Genomic DNA, 20230 nt, shown 5'->3' on the forward strand with positions numbered 1-20230 from the left:
TCTTTGCTGTGAGAAACCATTAGAATAACAGTTCTTTGTGTCCTCTTAGCTAATAAGTCAACTGGAAAGTGGCCTTGGGACCCTGAGCCGACAGGTGTCAGGAGTTTGGGTAATCGTGGGGCGGAAGTACTGTCGCACACCACTGCCCCGACCCAGCGGAATCTGAGTGCCCACCAAATCCTGTGGTTCCACCTGAGGAACTGCGAAGCTGGATTTGCTTTGGTCTCCACTGCTCCTACTTAGCTGGGTCTTCATCCTTTCCTGCCCGGCATGTGCGACAGCGCCTCTGCACAGTCTCCCACCTGTAGTGTTCACGTGTTTGCTGCTTTTAGCAAGCACTTTTATGGCACTGGCTGTAGGGCAATGTCCTAATAACTTGACAAATAGTAACATAATCCTTTGAACAACCCTCTGGGGTAGTTGTTAGTTCCTTTTTACAGATAGGAAGGCTGAGGCATACAGATTTTGAGTAACTTGTTCAGTGATACACAGCTCACCTTGGGATGAGCCTTGGGAGTGTGTCTTACCCACTCTGTGTCACACTGTTTCTTAATGCAGTCATATTCTATTGTGTCACTGCTGGAGCACAAGCCTCTTTTGTTCCCCTGTTATTTGCAGTCTTATGTTGGTTCTAAATATCTTATCACGACAAGACAAGCCCCTTTATCTCTTTGGGACTGGATATGCTATCGACTGCCCGAAATGACCTTCTCCCTTTGCAGTGCTTAAAATGTGGCTCAAAGTTCACCTGTGTCTTACAGCATATGACTAACCTAACTTAACATCTCTGTACCTTACTATTATCTGTAAAATGGGCAAAATAGTACCTATTTCATATAGTTATTTGGGAAGGTAAAATAAATTTACACACACACACCCACAAAGGGTTTAGAATGTTGTTTGACATATGTGGGGGCAGTCAGACAGACTCCCGCATGCGCCCGACCGGGATCCACCCGGCATGCCCACCAGGGGGCCATGATCTGCCCTTCTGGGGCATTGCTCTGTTGCAACCAGAGCCATTCTAGCGCTTGAGGCAGAGGCCATAGAGCCATCCTCAGCACCTGGGCCAACTCTGCTCCAATGGAGCCTTGGCTGCAGAAGGGAAAGAGAGAGACAGAGAGGAAGGAGAGGGGGAGGAGTGGAGAGGCGCTTCTCCTGTGTGCCCTGGCCAGGAATCGAACCCACGACTTCCACACACCAGGTGGATGTTCTACCGCTGAGCCAACCAGCCAGGGCCTATGTTAGCAATATTTTTATGACTGTTACTGTTAATAACTATTTCTCCTTCAAACTGTCCCATATACCCTTGGCCTGATTAGTTCTGTCCTTTGTGTTTCCACTGCATATTATTGATATAACTGTTACAGTTCTTTCAAGATTGTATTGTCGTAATTTAGTAACTTGCTTGTCTTTTCCGTGCCAAGGGAGGGTCTTGAAGAACCAGTACCCTGAGATCTGAGCAAGTCATACTTATTCACAGTTGAGGCAGTGTTCATACACCAGGCGTGCGTGAAGCACGGGAGGTACAAAGATGGACTATATATATATATATATTCTGCCCTCATGTATATATATGAGGGGAGGATTAATGGGAAGTCTTTATAAACTTTGGCAGTTTTATGAGCACTTTATAGAAAGCATAGGAAAAAATATATAAGTCTGAGCTGTCTGTAAATATTTTTTTATTTGGGCACTGCCCTCAGTATACAGAGTTCACCAGTTCACATTTAGAGGGAAACATCTTTATTGCATTAGCAGAGTCTGAAGGGGGATGGAGCGAAGTAGCTGGGGAAACAGAAATGAACTAGTAGCTTAGTTTTTATTTTGTCCCTTGTGTTGGCTTTAAGCACATTTTCAACATGAATCTGTGAAGATCCCTGTGAGGTGCAGTAACTGTTAACCCCTTTGGATTAAAGTCAAAAGTTAGGAAAACTGCCAGGGGTCTCAGCCAGTCTAGACCTATGACTTGAAAGTTCATGTCTTTTCTTCTGCCAAGTGCGCAGCCGTGACGGGTCTGTCGGCCCAGCCTTGGGCGCACGCGCACACGGCTCCTTCCAGGGGACTCCTTGTGTGCAAGATTTTCAGCCTCTTGTTGCCACCAGAAATGCAGACCTTCACTCAGGACTTCTTATTTGAGGTACGAACATGGACATAGATTGCCCTTCTATGAGAGACAAGGAGGAAACAATGCCAAGAAACAGTAGGAAGAAATTCTCATCATCAGAATTGTTGAAGAATAAAAATACAATGGCTGGAAAAATACTTTGGTGTATTTGTATGAATTGATTTATTCTTCCTTTCTAAACCAGACTTTAAAAATAATTGAATGAGCGCCCTCTTGTGGCTCAAAATAGCAATAAAACAAAAAGGATTTCTTTTTTTAACCGTGAAAGTTTAATTGGTTTCATAATCTACAGGGTTATACCAGTTGTGCTTAGCAATACCTAGATAAAAATTTTTCCCTTTTATTAATAGGAAGTTATAATGGACAATAGAATAGAAAAGAATAAAGCCACAGAGAAATTGAATGAAAATCATATTATTAATAAATAACATTGTCCAAATAATACATTCTGCAATTTTTCAAGGGCTTTGTATGCACAAGCAGGTTACACTGGTCAACTTTCAGATCCTCGCATTCCATCCATACTTTTTCAGGAAATTGCTCTGCTTCCCTATGTGCCTAAGCGGATAATATTCTTTTCTCACCCTACCCTTTACAATCGTCTTCCTCCCACTTTACAAAGAAGGGCGCATTTCCTCCGTCCTGACTCTTCCACACTGCATTCCGCAGGGTGTCCAGACCTCCACATACCAGAGACTACTGGAATGTCATTGTAAGGCTTTCGGAATAAATGACTCATGACTAAAATTCTTTGACATGTCAAATAGGATCTAAGTTTTGCCTTCAACAAAAGTTAAGGAGTCCCAATTGAGTTGTCAGCTAACAGGTCACTCATTTAAAATATTTTTGATGATAGGTCATTTAAGTTATTTGGACTATAACTCAGAAAGGATTTTAACAAAAGGGAGACATTACTATAACAAAGATGTATTTAATTCTCATCCACTTATTTAAGTGAGGGTTTTTCTCAGCCTTTATATATATATAAAATAAAGTTGATGTTAACCTGACTCTTCTAGCACCAGGTATAGTATTTATCCCTGGATAAATGGAAAAAAAAAAAAAAAACCGACTAGTTTTATTAAGAGTTTTGTTTTCTATTCTTAGGTTGAACCTAGTAAAGACTAAAGAAAGAAAACTTGGTCCAGGAAATTCAAGAAGTTCAGTAGAGCTGGGTATAAGGAGGGTTCAGAAAATTTTTTTGTTCAAAGTAAGCCTTTTTTTTTTTATCTTGCTCAAGAATGAGGTAGAGGCCTGACCTGTGGTGGCGCAGTGGATAAAGCGTCAACCTGGAAACACTGAGGTTGCCAGTTCAAAACCCTGGCTTGCCTGGTCAAGACACATATGGGAGTTGATGCCTCCTGCTCCTCCCCTTCTCTCCCCCCCCCCCAAATGAATGAATAAATAAATAAATAAATAAATAAATAAGAATCTTTGAAAAAAAAAGTTTAAAAAAAAAAAAGAATGAGGTAGAATGATTTTGAAAGATTCTTGCCTTACTCTGCCATTAAGACCGGTCTTTAAATCTAACAAGGCTCTCCCCCCTAGAGTCTCAGTGACTTCCTATCACTTATAAGATAAAACTTGATCAGATTATTCTTGACCCATATAATTGTCCGCCGTAAGCCACCGCAGACTGCTTTTATCCCCAGATGCACTGCCCTTCATACCCCTGTGCCGGAATACGTGCTGTGGCCCGCATCCTGACACTGCTTTCTCTGCGTCCTGTAGCTAATCCCTCCCCGTCCTGCAGCTCACTGGGCAATACACAGAAAGGGGTCGTGTTCCTAAACTAATAATCCTTTTCTACAGTAAAGCGAAAAGGAAACATGCAAGATTAATAATAACCTTGGCTAAAGGATCTGAAAGAAAATGTGATTAAATGGAGAACATGCTGTGGTTAGGTTGGAAACATGAAATGCAATAAAGATGTTAATTTTCCTCACATTTAGTGCGATTAATATAATCCTGATCGGAGTTACTGTCTATCTACACAAATATTTTACAGTTCTTTTTAACTGGTTTTGGAATTTTTGAAGAAGAAAAAGAAAAGAAGGGAGATTTGCCCTGTCAGATATTAACTAACTGTCAGGTTCTTACCCTTTGTTAACTAAGATGTCAGCCAAGCCACTCCCGTCTGTTAGGACACGACTCAAACCCCTGGATAGATTTTCACTCAGTTTAAAGAGTGAGATTAGGGTGGGCCGACAGAAGATTTACACAGTAGCGTTCACAGGTTTTCCTTTGGGGTGCATTTTAATGCAGTCATTCCCAAGTGTGGTCTTGGGGGTCAACTGTATCAATAGCAGGTGAAAATTTATTAGAAATACAAAATCTCAGGCCTCACCTAAAACCTACTAATGAGAAATCCAGGGTTAGGGCCCAGCAGCCTTACAGACATTTGATGCATGCTCAAGTTCATGAAGCACACGCTTAAAGGAAGAGTGTCATCCTCAGAATGGCTGGAACGGGTACATTGGGCTCCTACAGTGCACCATCAGAGTAACGGGCAGCAGAGGGAGAAAGCAGTTTCACAGATAAGCCCCTCGTGGAAATTCACGTGGCACCCTTCAAGTCACAGGCGTCACCTTTCAGTCAGCCATCCCTCGCATAGGCAACTCCAAGGTGAGTCAATTGACGATGGTTAATGATGCTTCCAAATGGATAGAAAGGTCAGTTCATAAATAGATTAAATATTTCCTGCTGTATCATCTGTCAGTTGATGTAGACCTGTGATTGTCAAGAGATCTAACTGTCGGACTGAATAAAAAATTAGGAAGATAAAATCGTTGGAGGAGGGAGTGAGGGCCTGCAACATCCCTAAGTGAAATTGAGGCCATCCTTGGTTTTGTTCATCTGAGCCACTGACGGCCTCATTAACTGTTACTGTAGTTCACTGTAGTTACCTTTCCATGCTTTCATCTTCAGAAGGAAATCCTAACACTCTCTAATTCAACCATGCTTTAATGATAATCCTTTTCCTTCTGATATTAATAGTCTCAGGTTTAAAATTTTGTCTCCAAAAAAGAACAGTTCCTTGTGCAAAGAGTGATTGACATGCTTGACCAGATGGTGGTACAGTGGATAGAGCATTGGCCTGGGATGCTGAGGACTCTGGTTTGAGACCCTGAAATCAACAGTTTGAGTGCGGGGTTGCTGGGTTGAGCGTGAGATCATAGACATGACCCCATGGTCGCCGACTTGAGCCCAAAGTTCACTGACTTGAAGCCCAAGGTTGCTGGCTTGAGCAAGGGGTCACTGGCTCGGCTAGGGACACCAGTCAAGGCACATATGAGAAAGCGATCAAAGAACAATTAAAGTGCCAAAACCACAAGTTGATGCTGCTCATCTCTCTTCCTGTTTGTCCCTATCTGTCCCTCTTCTTGTGTGTGTGTGCTCTCTCTCTCTCTCGGCTTAAAAAAAAGTGATTGACTAAAATCTATTTTGATGGATTTAGAAGTATGTAAAGGCAGGCCAGGTTTTTTTGTTTTCTTTTGTTCTTTTGGGGGTATTTTTGTTTTGCAAGATATTCTGCAGGGAGGGACTAGGCTGAGGCAAGTGAGGCATTCCTCATCAGTGCAGAATTTTAGAGGCACCTAAAATTTAGTGTCGACGATAAATAATATTATAATGGCTTAAATTGATACAAGTGAAAAACTCCATGATGAACAAAAAAAAATATCAAAGATATAAATAAAGACAAGATTGTAAGTGCTAGGTTGAGTCATATCAGCCTGAGACAAAAGAAAATTCAGTAATACTGATCTCAGCTCTGAAAATCTCAGGTAAGTAAAGTATAAAACTAGGACCACATTTACTCGATTAGTAAAGTAAAATTGTATTGGTGTTTATAGTAATACTACTTCGTTTTTGTGTTTCTAGGGATATTCTAACATCTCCATCATGCTGGCAGCACGCTGTCCTTCTGAACCGATTCAATTACCCTTTCGACCTGGAAAAGGATTTACATTTCAAGGGCTATCACACACTCTTTCAAGGATCTTTACCCTATTATCCTAAATCAATGAAGTGTTACCTTGGCAGAATTCCCGACCGGATGCCTTCAGAGAGACACCAAATGGGAAGCCTAAAAAAGTACTACCTCCTGAACGCTGCCTCTGTCCTCCCAGTGCTGGCTCTGGAGTTACAGGATGGAGAGAAGGTTCTGGATCTCTGTGCTGCTCCTGGAGGCAAATCGGTAGCTCTGCTGCAGTGTGCATACCCAGGTAGCGTGCTCGTCCTTCAGTTAGCCACTGCTTTTGTTTTTATTTTATTCTTTCGATAACAGAAACAGAGAGAGAGAAGATAGGGACAGACAGGAAGGGAGAGAGATGAGAAGCATCAATTCTTCGCTGCGGTACCTTAGTTGTTCATTGATTGCTTTCTCATATGTGCCTTGGTGGGGAGGGTAGGTGACCATCACCGAGTGACCCCTTGCTCGAGCCAGCGACCTTGGGCTCAAGCTGGTGAGCCTTGCTCAAACCAGATGAGCCTGCGCTCAAGCTGGCGACCTCGGGGTCTCAAACCTGGGACCTCTGCGTCCCAGTCCCATGCTCTATCCACTGCGCCACCTCCTGGTCAGGTTATCCACTGCTTTTAAATGTCCATCTGGATAAAGTACTTTTAAAGTATATGGGGAGAAATGTAAGACTGAGTTTGCAGATTTTGAAAGTATGAAAACCAGGACAGTATGGAGATAATGGAAATTTTAGCAGAAATCAGTGTAAATAACATTTATTTCTTTTCCTCAGCTATTTAATCCTAGAAGTTAATTGGGAACAAAATTACGTTTTGGTAATGAAAATTTATCAGACAATATGAATTCTGATGAAACAATGATAAAGATTTTTAAATTTTTAATCCTTTTATATTTAAGAGCCTTATATTGATTTTCTTGTCATATCCCTATGAAACAAAAAAATACACATAAATTTTTTTTTTTTTTTTACATTTAAAATCATTGGACATAATGTTAAGGGATTTCTGTCCAATAGAAATATAATGTAAAATTTATATGTAATTTAAAACTTTTGAGTAGTCTCAGGGAGGCTTTATTTTTCCAGTTAATAAACAGATCAACAGGAGACAGTGCCCAAAGTTGATTACAGTTGTGCGTGCCAGGGGGTGTCATGAGATACGAAACTCCGAAATCCCTCGGGCTGTTGAGTTTGTTTATATTGTCCTTGTCTTCACAGGAGAAAGGGGACAGGGGCCTGAGATTTCAAAGGCAGCAGGCAGTTTACAGACAGTTGAGGGAGAACAGAGCACACATCGCCACAGCTTCTTTCCAGGCTGCCCAGAGTCCGTGGGACACAGGAGTGACCTAGTCAATGGGCCCCTGCTGGGAGCCTTCCTGGCCACCATACTTCATTCACATTAGGCTGGGGGATATGGGGAGATTTCTCTCCTGGAGCAGGTCTTTCCGTCCGAATCTCTGGGCCAGGGAGGATGACGTCAGATGTTCTTTCTGAGTCTTTGAGTGGATTTCCGAAAAGTCAGTGCTAGGCTGGCAAAGTGTTGCTTCCTTCACCTCACTGTCCAGGGACAGACTATGTGGTAACCCGAGGGCCGACCCCCCGTATGTGGAATCTAATGAACAAAATAAACTAACAAACAAAACAGAAACAGACCGATAGATACAGAGGACAGACTGACCACTGTCAGACGGGGGTTGGGCATAAGAGGTAAAAGGATTGAGTGAAAAAACAACCCTTGTAGACAACAGTGTGGTGGTTCCCAGAGGGAACAGAAGGGTGGGCAGAAGTAGGAGAAGGAAGAGGGTTATAAATGACGATGGAGGGAGATTTGATTTGGGGTGGTGAACCCACAATACAATGTACAGATGAGGTATGATTGTAGAATTGTATTCCTGAAACCTATATAATTTTATTAACCAATGTCAACCCAATAAGTTCAGTTTAAAAAAATTCACATGTAGCTAATGGCTTCAAGGGATAATTAGCAGAACTGAAACAAATGAACTGTTTTTTTTTTCTAAGTTCGGTTTACCAAAATAAATTAATGAAACTTCTCATTTCAGCTCCTTTTCATGGACCAAAGACGGCCACGTACAAATGTAAAGCTTTAATGTCTCTTTCAGGAATTTGTTAAATTCACTCCTTCCCTACTTATATGAAAAATATCAAGATTTTGTTTAGTTTCTTTCTTATTGACAATCTAAGCATAAAATTCATTCTATCTCAGTGTAGTTAGTCATAGTATATATACAAAACTTGGGTTGTGAAGCCTTTATAGTACATATTTTTAAAAGTTTAATCAACCTAAGATTATTCAAATAAGATACTCTAAGCAAAGCAATTTATCATAAAGTTATTCAGTGATACCTTGAGATATGAATTTAATTCGTTCTGTAACCGAGCTCGTAAGTCAGTCGACTCGTATATCAAACTGCCGATACTGGACCCATGCGCCAACGCGTCAACTAGTGGCAGCTTCCCAAATCACGACTCATATCTTGGAATTTTTCTCGGATCTCGAACAAAAATACAGACTGAGTCACAGCTCATTTCCTAAAAAAATTCTTATGTTGGTCTGTTCGTATCTCAAGGTACCACTGTATTTTAGTTGGAAGCTATTTTAAAATGCTGAATTGAAAATCTTCACTAAAGTTACAATTTAATGAAAAGCTGCCTGGTTATCCGTTGTAGTAGCTAAAGTGCTTTTATTATAATGGCATGTGTCACATCAAGTCGGCCACATGTAGTGGGTGGTAGGTGTGGAGCCGTGAGGGATACAGAAATAACTTCTGTTTCCTGAGGTTTGACAGACCAAGTACCATAACCACCCTCCTGCTGAAAACAACCAGAAAAACGTAGGATATAATATTAAAGAAAGAGAACATTTTTTTAAATGTATTAATCATCACCAAATAGTCGTTGTCACATTCTAAGAGGTAGGGGGAATGTAGAAGGTAAATTGAGCATTGGGGCCAGCTTTTGATCTGAGCACATTTGCTTAACCTGAAAAGCTTAGATGTAGGTTAAAAAAAATAAAAAAGAATTTACTGATTTTACAGAAAGGGGGAAGGGGACAAAGAGTAGTTGCTTCACTCTAGCTGTTGTTATAATTTGTTACTCATCATACGTGCCTTGCCCGGGGATTTGAACCGGCAGCCTCAGTGTTCCAGGTCAGCACTCTATCCACTGCACCACCACAGGCCAGGTAGATGTTGATTTTTGATTACTTCGTGAAAGTGCAGGAATAGAAGACACAGCCAGAGCCTGCTTTGTAGAGCATCTACTGGAATAAGTTACATAAAAGTGCTGTCCCCTTCTGTAAAGTAAACTAGGAAGAAATTGTCCTCTCAGAGGACTGAAAGGAAAGCTCTTCCAAGTCAGGGGTGGGAAGGGAGGGAAAGATCCTCTGAAATGTAGTCACCATGACTAAGCCTGTATACCGTCAGAGTGAAGTTGCAGAATGCTGAAAATGAAAAAGATCTCTGCAGCCAGAGAGGACACTTTACCTTCAAGGAACAGTGGGCTGAGAAAAGGTGACTGAATCCTGAACTGTAGTCACCTAAGTATCTTGGAAGACCAAAGGGGAAACAGACATTTTTTTTAGACGGAGCATAAGAGCTTGCCAACAACCATTCTGAAGGTTGTGCTTCCGGAGAGAGGAGAGCCCTATCCTGGTTGGGAGAGCGGAGATACAAAATAATGGAGAGCATCGGAGGTGGAAAATATACGGGAAAATTGATCAGGCATTGATTGTAGAAGCCGATGATGATGTTTTGTCCAGTGAAAAACTGAGCCCCAACAAACCCACATATGTAACAGTAGCATTTAGTTTAGGAAGGATTCTTCCAGGAAAAATGATGAAGATGGACTTAATTTAGATTTTTCTTTTACATATTCATGTTAAAACTTTTAGAGTTACTACTAAGAGAATAGAAATCGAATGTAAAATATTTAAACCGAAGAAGGGAGACATGGAATTGAAGATAAGAAGACAGGTTTTTTGCCTTCGAGGCTCTCAGTGCCTGGTGAGCAGCGGGGGAGATAGGAGTAGCTTCAGAAGGCTGTCTTGGCCCGGCGTTTGAACCACACAGATTGGTTGGGTTCACATTTCCTCCCACCGCTCACCCAGGGCCGGGGCTACTCTGGATTGTTTCCGGGCGGATAAACCCTAGCCAGGCTCAGGGTCTTCCTGCAGGCGTCTGCTGCTGGCGCCGCCCCGCAGGGACTGAGCAGTCCCCGGTGGGTGCCGGCTGACGGGCAGCAGGCCCGCGCCCGAGCGCCCGCTGTACCTTCCTTGCCTTGGCGCTCCGGCTCCCGAAGCATGTGCCTCGAGGTCCAGGTAGCATAAGTGTGTGGGAGTACCAACACTTGGGATGGACATTCACCGATGAAGGCAGGAGACAGGAAGAACCAGCAGATTGTTCTTTCTCACCACTCCACTGAGTTCCCCAGTTTCTGCGCAGACTCAGTACTTTCTAACTGTGGACATAGCTTGGGTGACTGACCAAGGCTGTAGCGGGCTTGAATACAACCCCGCTCTCATTATAACCCCAGGCTCCCTCCTGGGGTGGTTTACTTCCTCTTCATCTCATTCACGCTTTCCTGGGACTGCACCCCTTCCATAACGTGAACATCTGTCTTAGTGTGTGCTCCCCTGACTCCACCAGACAAGAACTTTTAGACATCTCTCCGTAAGCTGCATTAGTGAATCCTCCGAAAACCATGTAACCTAAAACAAACATGTAAAGACAAAACATTTCCTACCTGTGCAAATGCAGCTTTAAGTTGATTTCCTACTTCCTCCCTCTCTAACAAAATGGATGTGTCTCCTGAGCTCTTGCCATGTAGAAATTTTGAGCCCTGATTTTAGAAAAGATGGTAAGCAATACACATGAACACCTCTCATCTGGGGTAAAATATGTTGGAGAAATGAACGAGTCAGTCCAGTGTGATGGAACACAGAGTAGGTTGACGAGAAGTAGGACGTTAAAACTGAAAGAATGTGTTGAGGTTTCAGTATTACAGACCCTGAATTAAAGGCTATGTGTTTGAATTTTATTTAGTGGATGATGGGAGTCAAAAGTTTGTAACTGTAGAGTGAAATCAGAAAAAAAACACATGTATAGATATATTTATATATACAGCCTATGTATATATATATACACACACATTTGTACATACATATATGTATTTGAGCAAAGAATTTATGAAAATTTCACCCCTTCTACATTAGAATTTCACCTTCAGTTACTTCTCTTGCTTTGTTTCGCTGGTAACCTGACAGAGATTATCACTGTTTCCAGGCAACATTGCTTAAAATTTAAAAAAAAAAAAAAAAAAAAAAGGCCCTGATTGGTAAAATGCATGTGCGCTGGAAGCAGGAACAAACCAGCCGTAGAGAGGTGTGCCGTGCTTTGGGCTTTCCCGGTACCTGATTCTTGTAACTGGGCATGTCCCTCGTGGGGAACCCGGAAACTGCCCGTGGAGTTGTTAGAAAGGGTCTTGGCACCTGGGGGATGTGAGGCTTTTAAGCTAGGACAGCCCGTTCACCTGCCCGATGTCTCAGCTCTTTGAACCTGAATTGCCACCTGTGAGGACTATCAGATGGCCTTCCATAAAAACGGGTATCTCACCTGCCCTCCTGGTAGGCCGTGGCTCCTGCCCTGCGGAGGTTGATGACAAATACGGTCTGCTTGAATGGTTGGTTGAGTCAGATGAAAATCTGGTGGTGAAAAGACCAAAAAACTAGAGAGTATAACAGTGATATGGCTGACTATAAAAAATTGTGAAACATATATTAAAAAAGATACTTCAGGCCCTGGCCGGTTGGCTCAGTGGTAGAGCGTCGGCCTGGCGTGCAGAAGTCCTGGTTCGATTCCCGGCCAGGGCACACAGGAGAAGCGCCCATCTGCTTCTCCACCCCTCCCCCTCTCCTTCCTCTCTGTCTCTCTCTTCCCCTCCCGCAGCCGAGGCTCCATTGGAGCAAAGATGGCCCGGGTGCTGGGGATGGCTCCTTGGCCTCTGCCCCAGGTGCTAGAGTGGCTCTGGTCGCGACAGAGCGATGCCCCGGAGGGGCAGAGCATCGCCCCCTGGTGGGCAGAGCATCGCCCCCTGGTGGGCATGCCGGGTGGATCCCGGTCGGGCGCATGCGGGAGTCTGTCTGACTATCTCTCCCCGTTTCCAGCTTCAAAAAAATACCAAAAAAAAAAAAAAAAAAGATACTTCAGATAAATTCAGAAGACAGTTTAGGAAATATTTACAAATCAAATGACAGATAAAGCATTAATATCTATAATATATGTCTTGTCAATGAGAAAAGTATAAATAGTGCAATAGGAAAAGGCAAAGGATAAGTAAGAATAAGAACTTGACAGAAAAGTAAAACCAAATGGTGAATAGACAAATAAAAAGATGTTCAACTGTCAGGTCAAGGATTATATTACAACATCCCATCCCATATCAGACTTCTAGTGGGAGTTTGGTGGAGGGACACTGTAATATTTACTAAAACTACTAATTTTCATCCCCAAACCCCTATCCATTCCTCTGGTCCTATTCCCTAGTAGTAAAAACACATTATGAAAATAAACAAAGATGTTTATTGAGTGTTGTTACTGCTGACAGCAGTGGGAATGCCCAACCACGGGTAATGGTTGAATACAGATGACACCTCTAGTCTGTGTAGTACTTATCAGCCTCACAAATTCAATCTCTACCACCGACCCAAGGGTATCTCCTTTGAAGCATTGGCATATGTGGAGAGTAAGGGGCAGAAAAGTGTGTGAATATAATCCTGGGTAGTATATAAATTATATATGTTCATTTTGATGGAGGAGTTGGACAGTTGCTGGCAGGGGTAAATGAAGAATGAGGTGGAAAAAAAGATCCCACAAATATATAATTCTATTTATGTAAATTTTATATGCCAGTATATGCTCAGAGATATACAGTATGGTTATTTATCAAAACGTTAAATGATAGTTATTTGAAGACATTGAGGTAATTTTTGGTGTGTTTCCTTTATATTTAATATGAATTTTTAAAAATATGCTTGCATTTAAATATACATTATGTAATTATACATTATATATAATTTATAGTATAATAAAAACGTATTCAAATAAAGGAAAATCAAAACATTGATTTATTAGGAAGAAAACCATTTGCTAAGTGCTTTCGGTAATTTCACCTTATCCACATTTTCTCTTTCTGTGACTTCAGTTACCCATGGTCAACTGTGTTCCCAAAATATTACATGGAAAAATTCTAGAAACATGATGTTCTAAATTGTGACCTTCTGACTAGCGTGATGAAGTCTGGTGCTGTCCCACTCCATCCTGCCCCAGTCGTGAATCATCCCTTTGTTTAGCTTAACCATGCTGGGTGTGCTACCTACCAACAGCTCACAGCTCATAATTTGAACCCGTGTCTTTCTAACCATAGTGCTAACAGCACTTAACATGCCTTTTCCTCAACACTATAATTCTTCCTTTACTTATTTATTTTATTTTTTATTTTTGCAAGGTTGCGGGGGGGGGGGCAGGCAGGCAGGAATGGAGATGAGAAGCATCAACTCATAGTTGCAACACGTTTAGTTGTTCATTAATTGCTTTTCATAAGTGCCTTGACCGGGGGGCTCCAGCCGAGCCAGTGACTCCTTGCTCAAGCCATGATCGTGGGTTCAAGTTAATCCTTTGAGTACTGAGTATTTTGTTAACCATTTGAGTGAGGATGTACGATCATTCGTACTACTCAAAGGGTTAGTGATCTTGGGCTTCAAGCCAGAGACCGTAGGGCTCAAGCCAGCAACCATGGGGTCACGTTTAGGATCCCACGCTCAAGCTGGTGAGCCCCTGTTCAAGCCATCAACCTCAGGGCTTTGAACATGGGTTCTCAACAGTTCAGGTTGATGCTCTATCTACTCTGCCACCACAAGTCAGACAATTCTTCCTTTATTTAAAATGAAGGAGTTCTGTCCTGGCAGGAGCTCTATATGTGTAATAGAATATGTCATTTACTCTTCAGAGCTTTAGGGGTGAACTGAGGTATTGGTAGTATATGACAGGTTTTCGCCTCCAAAATTAAAGTTAACAGGTAAATATTGAGAGCTGAGAAGCTGTATAGGCAAAACTATTAATATTTTATATAGTGTGTAAATTTCTGTTTTTTGAGGATAAGAATCATAATTTACCTCTGAGCCCTATTTCTGCGTAATCATAATAAATTTATTTCATTATGAAATGTATTCAGTCAAAAGTAAAAATTTAACCATTTCATTGCATTTGTTTTAAAACTTTAATTCTTTATCTTTAGGTTATCTTCATTGTAATGAATATGATAGTCTAAGATTGAGGTGGCTGAGACAGACATTAGAATCTTTCATACCACAGTCTTTGGTAAATGAAATTAAAGTGTCTGAATTGGATGGCAGAGAAATGGGAGATGCGGAGCCTGAAACGTTTGACAAGGTACTTTTATTAAATTGTGACAAACTGATGAACTCCCAATGATAACACTGTTCTGTTGCTTTTTTGTTGTTTTCCATCTGGTTTCCAGACAGAGGCTGATACAATTTCTCAGTACCCTGGGAAATTTTGATAAAGTAAACATGGAGGCCGTTTTCATTTTATGGTCAGCATGGTTCAAAGGAAGTGGTAACATGGGGATTAGAGATTACAGAATGGTTTATTTTTTTATTTTTAGATTTCTTAAAGATACTTAAGAAAAGAGCAGATATTTGGGTCGGTACAGAAACATGTGCTTTGTATTGCTCATTTAGGTAACATTTTATACAAGATAATGATAGTTGAAGAAAAAGAGAACAGTTTAGTAAACTGAAATTGAAATTTTAGTTTCTAAAAATAAATGCTGAGAATTCAGAAACATAATATCTTTTTAAAACAAGTTACTTTTGTAAAGTTTTTGTTTAATTGTCAATAATATGAAATGTTAGTAGACTTTTAGTCCTCCTATTTCCACTCTCCCTCCCCTGCCAGAAAAACTTTAAACACTGGAATTGCACAGAAAATTTTGCTGAAAAGTATCATATTAGTAAAGAAATTTCATAAAGAAGAATTGGCCGCGGTGTATTTTGGCTTTAAAAGAGATGTCGTCATTTGCTACTTTTTTGGTCATGTTTTACGTCACTTCCCTATATACTTTGTGTCTGAGGTTCTATTTTCAGCGCATATTTGCATTATGTGTCCTCTTTTGTCCTAGGTGTTAGTTGACGCTCCATGTTCAAATGATCGGAGTTGGCTGTTCTCTTCGGATTCTCAGAAGGCAGCCTGTAGGATAAGCCACAGGAGGAAGTTGCCTGTTCTGCAGATAGAACTCCTAAGGTAAGTGCTATTAATACAAACATTTATTTTGGTTTATAATGTAACTTCAATACACATGACAACACATGACATATTAGACCAGAATGCATTTTTGAGGGGGGAACATATTGTTCTGGACAAGTCAGTCTCCCAGGAAGTTGTAGTAAAGTGTTAGTACTTATCTCCCCTCTAAGAATTTTCCAGAAGGGTGTGACTATCAAGAGATACTAGGTTTCCTTCATAACAGAACCACTGCCCTGGTGGTTTCAAAAATGATTCTACTTATACCCTACTCCCAAGCAATCCCTGTTGTTTAATACTGAATACAAAGTCTCTGCAATACTCAAAGTTAAATGATGCCTTCTCTCTCATTACTTCTTACATGTGGAAGGAGAATGAGTGACAGTTTCTGTGCACTGCTGACAAGCTTGACTTCCTTCTTCTGATGACTGCACAGCTGTGTGCATCTGCCATTACCTACGTATCACAACCAATACTAATAAATGGTCCTGTTCTTACATTAGATGATGTATCGGCTCAGGATGGTGACTCTTGGTAGTGCCTACCAGAGGGCTCTTCTAAGCATTTCTGATCAGATAGTTATACTTTTTGTAAGACTTCAATGTCTGCCTTTCATATACTGTAACCCTAAGATATTTGAGCATTCTTATCAACTTTTCCTTCTATCTCTGGGTTATTAGCTTTGGGATGTTACATAGATTCTACTCTGTCTTCTTTCTCACCTAAATTTTCTTTTTTTTTTTAATTTTATTTATTCACTTTAGAGAGGTGGGGTGGGGGGGACAGAGAGTGAGAGAAGGGCAGGGGGAGGAGCAGGAAGCATCAACTCCCATATGTGCCTTGACCAGGCAAGCCCGGGGTTTTCCGCTGGCGACCTCAGTGTTCCAGGTTGACGCTTTATCCACTGCGCCACCGCAGGTCAGGCTAAACTTTATTGATTTGCCTTCTTAGTTACTTATTCCTACTATGTGCCTTGCTATTGTTAGACCTTATACCTTTTAATAGACACAAAATCTTATAATGGCTTATTAGCATTATGACCGCTAATTTATTTTTAAGCAATCGGGCTTTCTGAGAATATTATTTTTTTTTCTCTCTCATGAAAAAATCTTCCTTCTGATTCTTCCTGCTCATTACCAAGCTTTCTGTGTCTGTCTCCTGCTTTCCTTCCATTTGGTCTCAATTTAAAGACCCAACCAAATGCCAACTTTGGTAACAGGGTTAACTACTGGACTTAAGTTTGGTGTATAGTCTTTCACACTTTTTATAGCTTCTTTTACAACTATATATACCTAGAGAAGTACATTAAAAATAACTGCTGTCGTTATGTATCTATTGTTCTAAAATATGTTCTTTTTTAAAAAATTTATTGATTGATTGATTTTTAGAGAGACAGAGAGAAGAAGGGAGAGAGAGGTGGGAAGAGAGAGAGAGAGAGAGAATTCCTTTGTTGTTCCAGTCAGTTGTGCACTCACTGATCACGTCCTGTGCGTGCCCTGATCCAGGGTCGAACCTGCAACCGTGCAGTCAGCTGTGCACTCACTGATCACGTCCCGTGCGTGCCCTGATCCAGGGTCGAACCTGCAACCGTGCAGTCAGCTGTGCACTCACTGATCACGTCCCGTGCGTGCCCTGATCCAGGGTCGAACCTGCAACCGTGCAGTCAGCTGTGCACTCACTGATCACGTCCCGTGCGTGCCCTGATCCAGGGTCGAACCTGCAACCGTGCAGTCAGCTGTGCACTCACTGATCACACCCTGTGCGTGCCCTGATCCAGGGTCGAACCTGCAACCGTGCAGTCAGCTGTGCACTCACTGATCACGTCCCGTGCGTGCCCTGATCCAGGGTCGAACCTGCAACCGTGCAGTCAGCTGTGCACTCACTGATCACGTCCCGTGCGTGCCCTGATCCAGGGTCGAACCTGCAACCGTGCAGTCAGCTGTGCACTCACTGATCACGTCCCGTGCGTGCCCTGATCCAGGGTCGAACCTGCAACCGTGCAGTCAGCTGTGCACTCACTGATCACGTCCCGTGTGTGCCCTGATCCAGGGTCGAACCTGCAACCGTGCAGTCAGCTGTGCACTCACTGATCACGTCCCGTGCGTGCCCTGATCCAGGGTCGAACCTGCAACCGTGCAGTCAGCTGTGCACTCACTGATCACACCCTGTGCGTGCCCTGATCCAGGGTCGAACCTGCAACCGTGCAGTCAGCTGTGCACTCACTGATCACACCCTGTGTGTGCCCTGATCCAGGGTCGAACCTGCAACCGTGCAGTCAGCTGTGCACTCACTGATCACGTCCTGTGCATGCCCTGTCCCAGGGTCGAACCTGCAACCGTGCAGTCAGCTGTACACTCACTGATCACGTCCTGTGTGTGCCCTGATCCACGGTCGAACCTGCAACTGTGGTGCTTTAGGCAGTGCTCTAACAACTAAGCTAACTGGCCAGGACTACTGTTGGTCATTTTTGTACTAATTATTTCTTAAAGTCTTTTCCTGTAGACCTACTTTTTTCTCTTATATTTCTGTGAAATATATTGGATCAGTCTATCATATTCTATTTAATTACTTACTTTTGATACTTACGTTATTTTTTTTTCACTTTTACAAACTGTCCTTTAGTTTGTCTCATTGGACACACATACTAACATTTTCCTTGATTAAATATTAAGTGGAATTGAGGTTTCAGTATTTTGACAGATATACTGAATTGTTCTCTAAAATGGCTGTACCAGTCGTTATTTTCTGTTGCATCTGACTTTGTTGACTGCTCGTTCCTCTTAAAACAGCATCTTCCCTTGGTTTTTGTGTTCGTATGCTTTCCTGGTTTTCTTTCTACTTATTTTTTTTAATTTGCTCTTAATTAGTTTAATCCATCAATTTTGAGTTTCTTTAGGTTACTGACATTAGCTCTCTTTCCTATGTATCTGATGGCTTCAACTGATATAAGATGCTGTCTCCCAATTATGGCTCTAAGCTCAGATCTCTGTCTTTTGTCTGAGACCTATATATTCATTTACCTATCATTGCTTTCCAGTTGGAAGCCCCTCAGACACATAAAATTCAGTTTGTCAAGAGGAAACTCTTCATTTCTACATTTCTCCCAACCCCATCCCCAGTCAACATTTCTACATCTCTCCCAACCCCACCCCCAGTCAACAAATAAGAAAATCCAGTAGGAACCCACCGAGCTGCCTCTTTTCCTGTATTCTGCATCTCAATACTTGCACGTGCGTAATACATGCATTTGCCTGTCAGAAGTTCATCTCCAACTCCCTTTTCTCATATGCAGTCTATCAGTAAGACATTTCAGTTCTGTTAAATATTTCTCAAAGTCATCCAATTCTTTTCATCCTTAAAAGCCTGATCTAAGCTACCAGCGTGTCACCAAAATCATTGCCACTGGGTCCTAACTGCCCTGTGGGGCTCCAGGTGTGAGCTTTCCCTCACTCCCCACAGTAAAGCTAAAGCTGATCTGACATGTAATCTGATCTTGTCATTCTCCTTTCTGAGATCCTGCGTTGGTTCCCCCGTGCCATTCAGATGTCAGATTCCTTAGTCTGATACTAAGTCCTTTTGGACATGGTTACTCCTTACTTCACTGGCCTCCTCGTCTCAGGACGACCGTGGTATTCCAGCTGAGCAGCTCCTCACACTCACCTTGTGCTATCTCATTTCTGAGACCAGAGCATTTCCTGTTCCTTCTGCTTCAGAGTTTTCTAACTCATTCTCCTTCCTGTTGATTAACTCGACTGGTTCTTACCTGACTCCCTAGGACTGAGATTGCGATTCCTCTCAATTCTTTAACTTTTTAAAAAATACATATTGCTTGTCAGTACCTCTGACACTTGCCCAGTCCTTGTCTCTCCTCACTGTAAGCCCCATGGGAGCAGGGGCTGTTTAATAATGGTTTTTATTCCCTTTATATAATTTGTTGTCTGGAATGTAGAGGGGGGGGTCAGTAAATAACTGTTCAAAAACACTCAATTACAAGGACTGACTATTTAGAATTTGCATGTATAATTAAATCTATAGCAAAGTTAATCTGACAAAAATAATGATATGATCATTTTTGTGCTATATAGTAATTAGGCATAAATGTAAAGCAGTTCACATAATTTATTGTGATTAGTATTGCTCTGACATAACCAAAGCATGATTTTAGTTTTAGTTTGGTTTTCTTCCCCATTGAATACATTTCCCTTAGCATCATACAGCAGTTCAGTCATCATCACGCAGACCATGCATCTGTGGAAAGCTCACAGAGGGACTTTCTTACGGCCTAACAGCCAGGGCTCAAAGTTTTTTAGTGGCTACTCCTCTTTCTCATCATCTTACTCCCCTAAATGGCACAAAGCTGACCTCTCAGTCACAATGAGTGTAGGTTTTCCCGCAGTGGTATGTGATGGGGAAACACCGTCATTCAGCCCTCTCCCCTGAGCAGCGGAGCTCTCCTCCCTGCCTCTGCGCTGGTCTTTATGAGAGGGTTGGGGGCTCCCTGCACCAGCTGAAGCTCGGAGTCTCTGGCAGTGTGATTATAATGATAAAGAGGTAAGAGCAGAAACCCAATCTATAGGCACAGAAAATGCCTAATTCTTAACATGTACAAGTCTGGGGGGTAAGAAGATCAAAGAAAAGTTGATAATCCAACCACAATCTTTTTTTTATCATTTGACTGCAAAAAATGAAAAGTCTATGGTATATTTTTCCATTAGGGATGGCTCTATCACTGTATCACATACAAAAGAGTTTCTTTTTCTTTAGATCTTCCTCACCTAATTAGT

At 41.9% G+C, this 20230-nt stretch overlaps 1 protein-coding gene across 4 annotated transcripts in view; it reads left to right on the plus strand.

Annotated features, from left to right (window-relative positions):
- Positions 1–20230, plus strand: part of NSUN3 (NOP2/Sun RNA methyltransferase 3) — a 63827-nt gene that overhangs the window by 4900 nt on the left and 38697 nt on the right. For 3 of the 4 annotated variants that reach the window (XR_010726890.1, XM_066241552.1, XM_066241553.1), the window contains exons 3-5: positions 6011–6354; positions 14419–14573; positions 15325–15446. Coding sequence is in view for 3 of the 4 variants with exons in the window: in XM_066241552.1 (XP_066097649.1) it covers positions 6011–6354; positions 14419–14573; positions 15325–15446 (621 nt within the window). In the remaining variant the exon portion in view is untranslated. The remainder of the gene's footprint in view (positions 1–6010; positions 6355–14418; positions 14574–15324; positions 15447–20230) is intronic. The other variant, XM_066241554.1, reaches the window with a different exon arrangement.

This window comes from Saccopteryx bilineata, chromosome 8 (genome assembly GCF_036850765.1).
Source record: "Saccopteryx bilineata isolate mSacBil1 chromosome 8, mSacBil1_pri_phased_curated, whole genome shotgun sequence".
NCBI lineage: Eukaryota > Metazoa > Chordata > Mammalia > Chiroptera > Emballonuridae > Saccopteryx > Saccopteryx bilineata.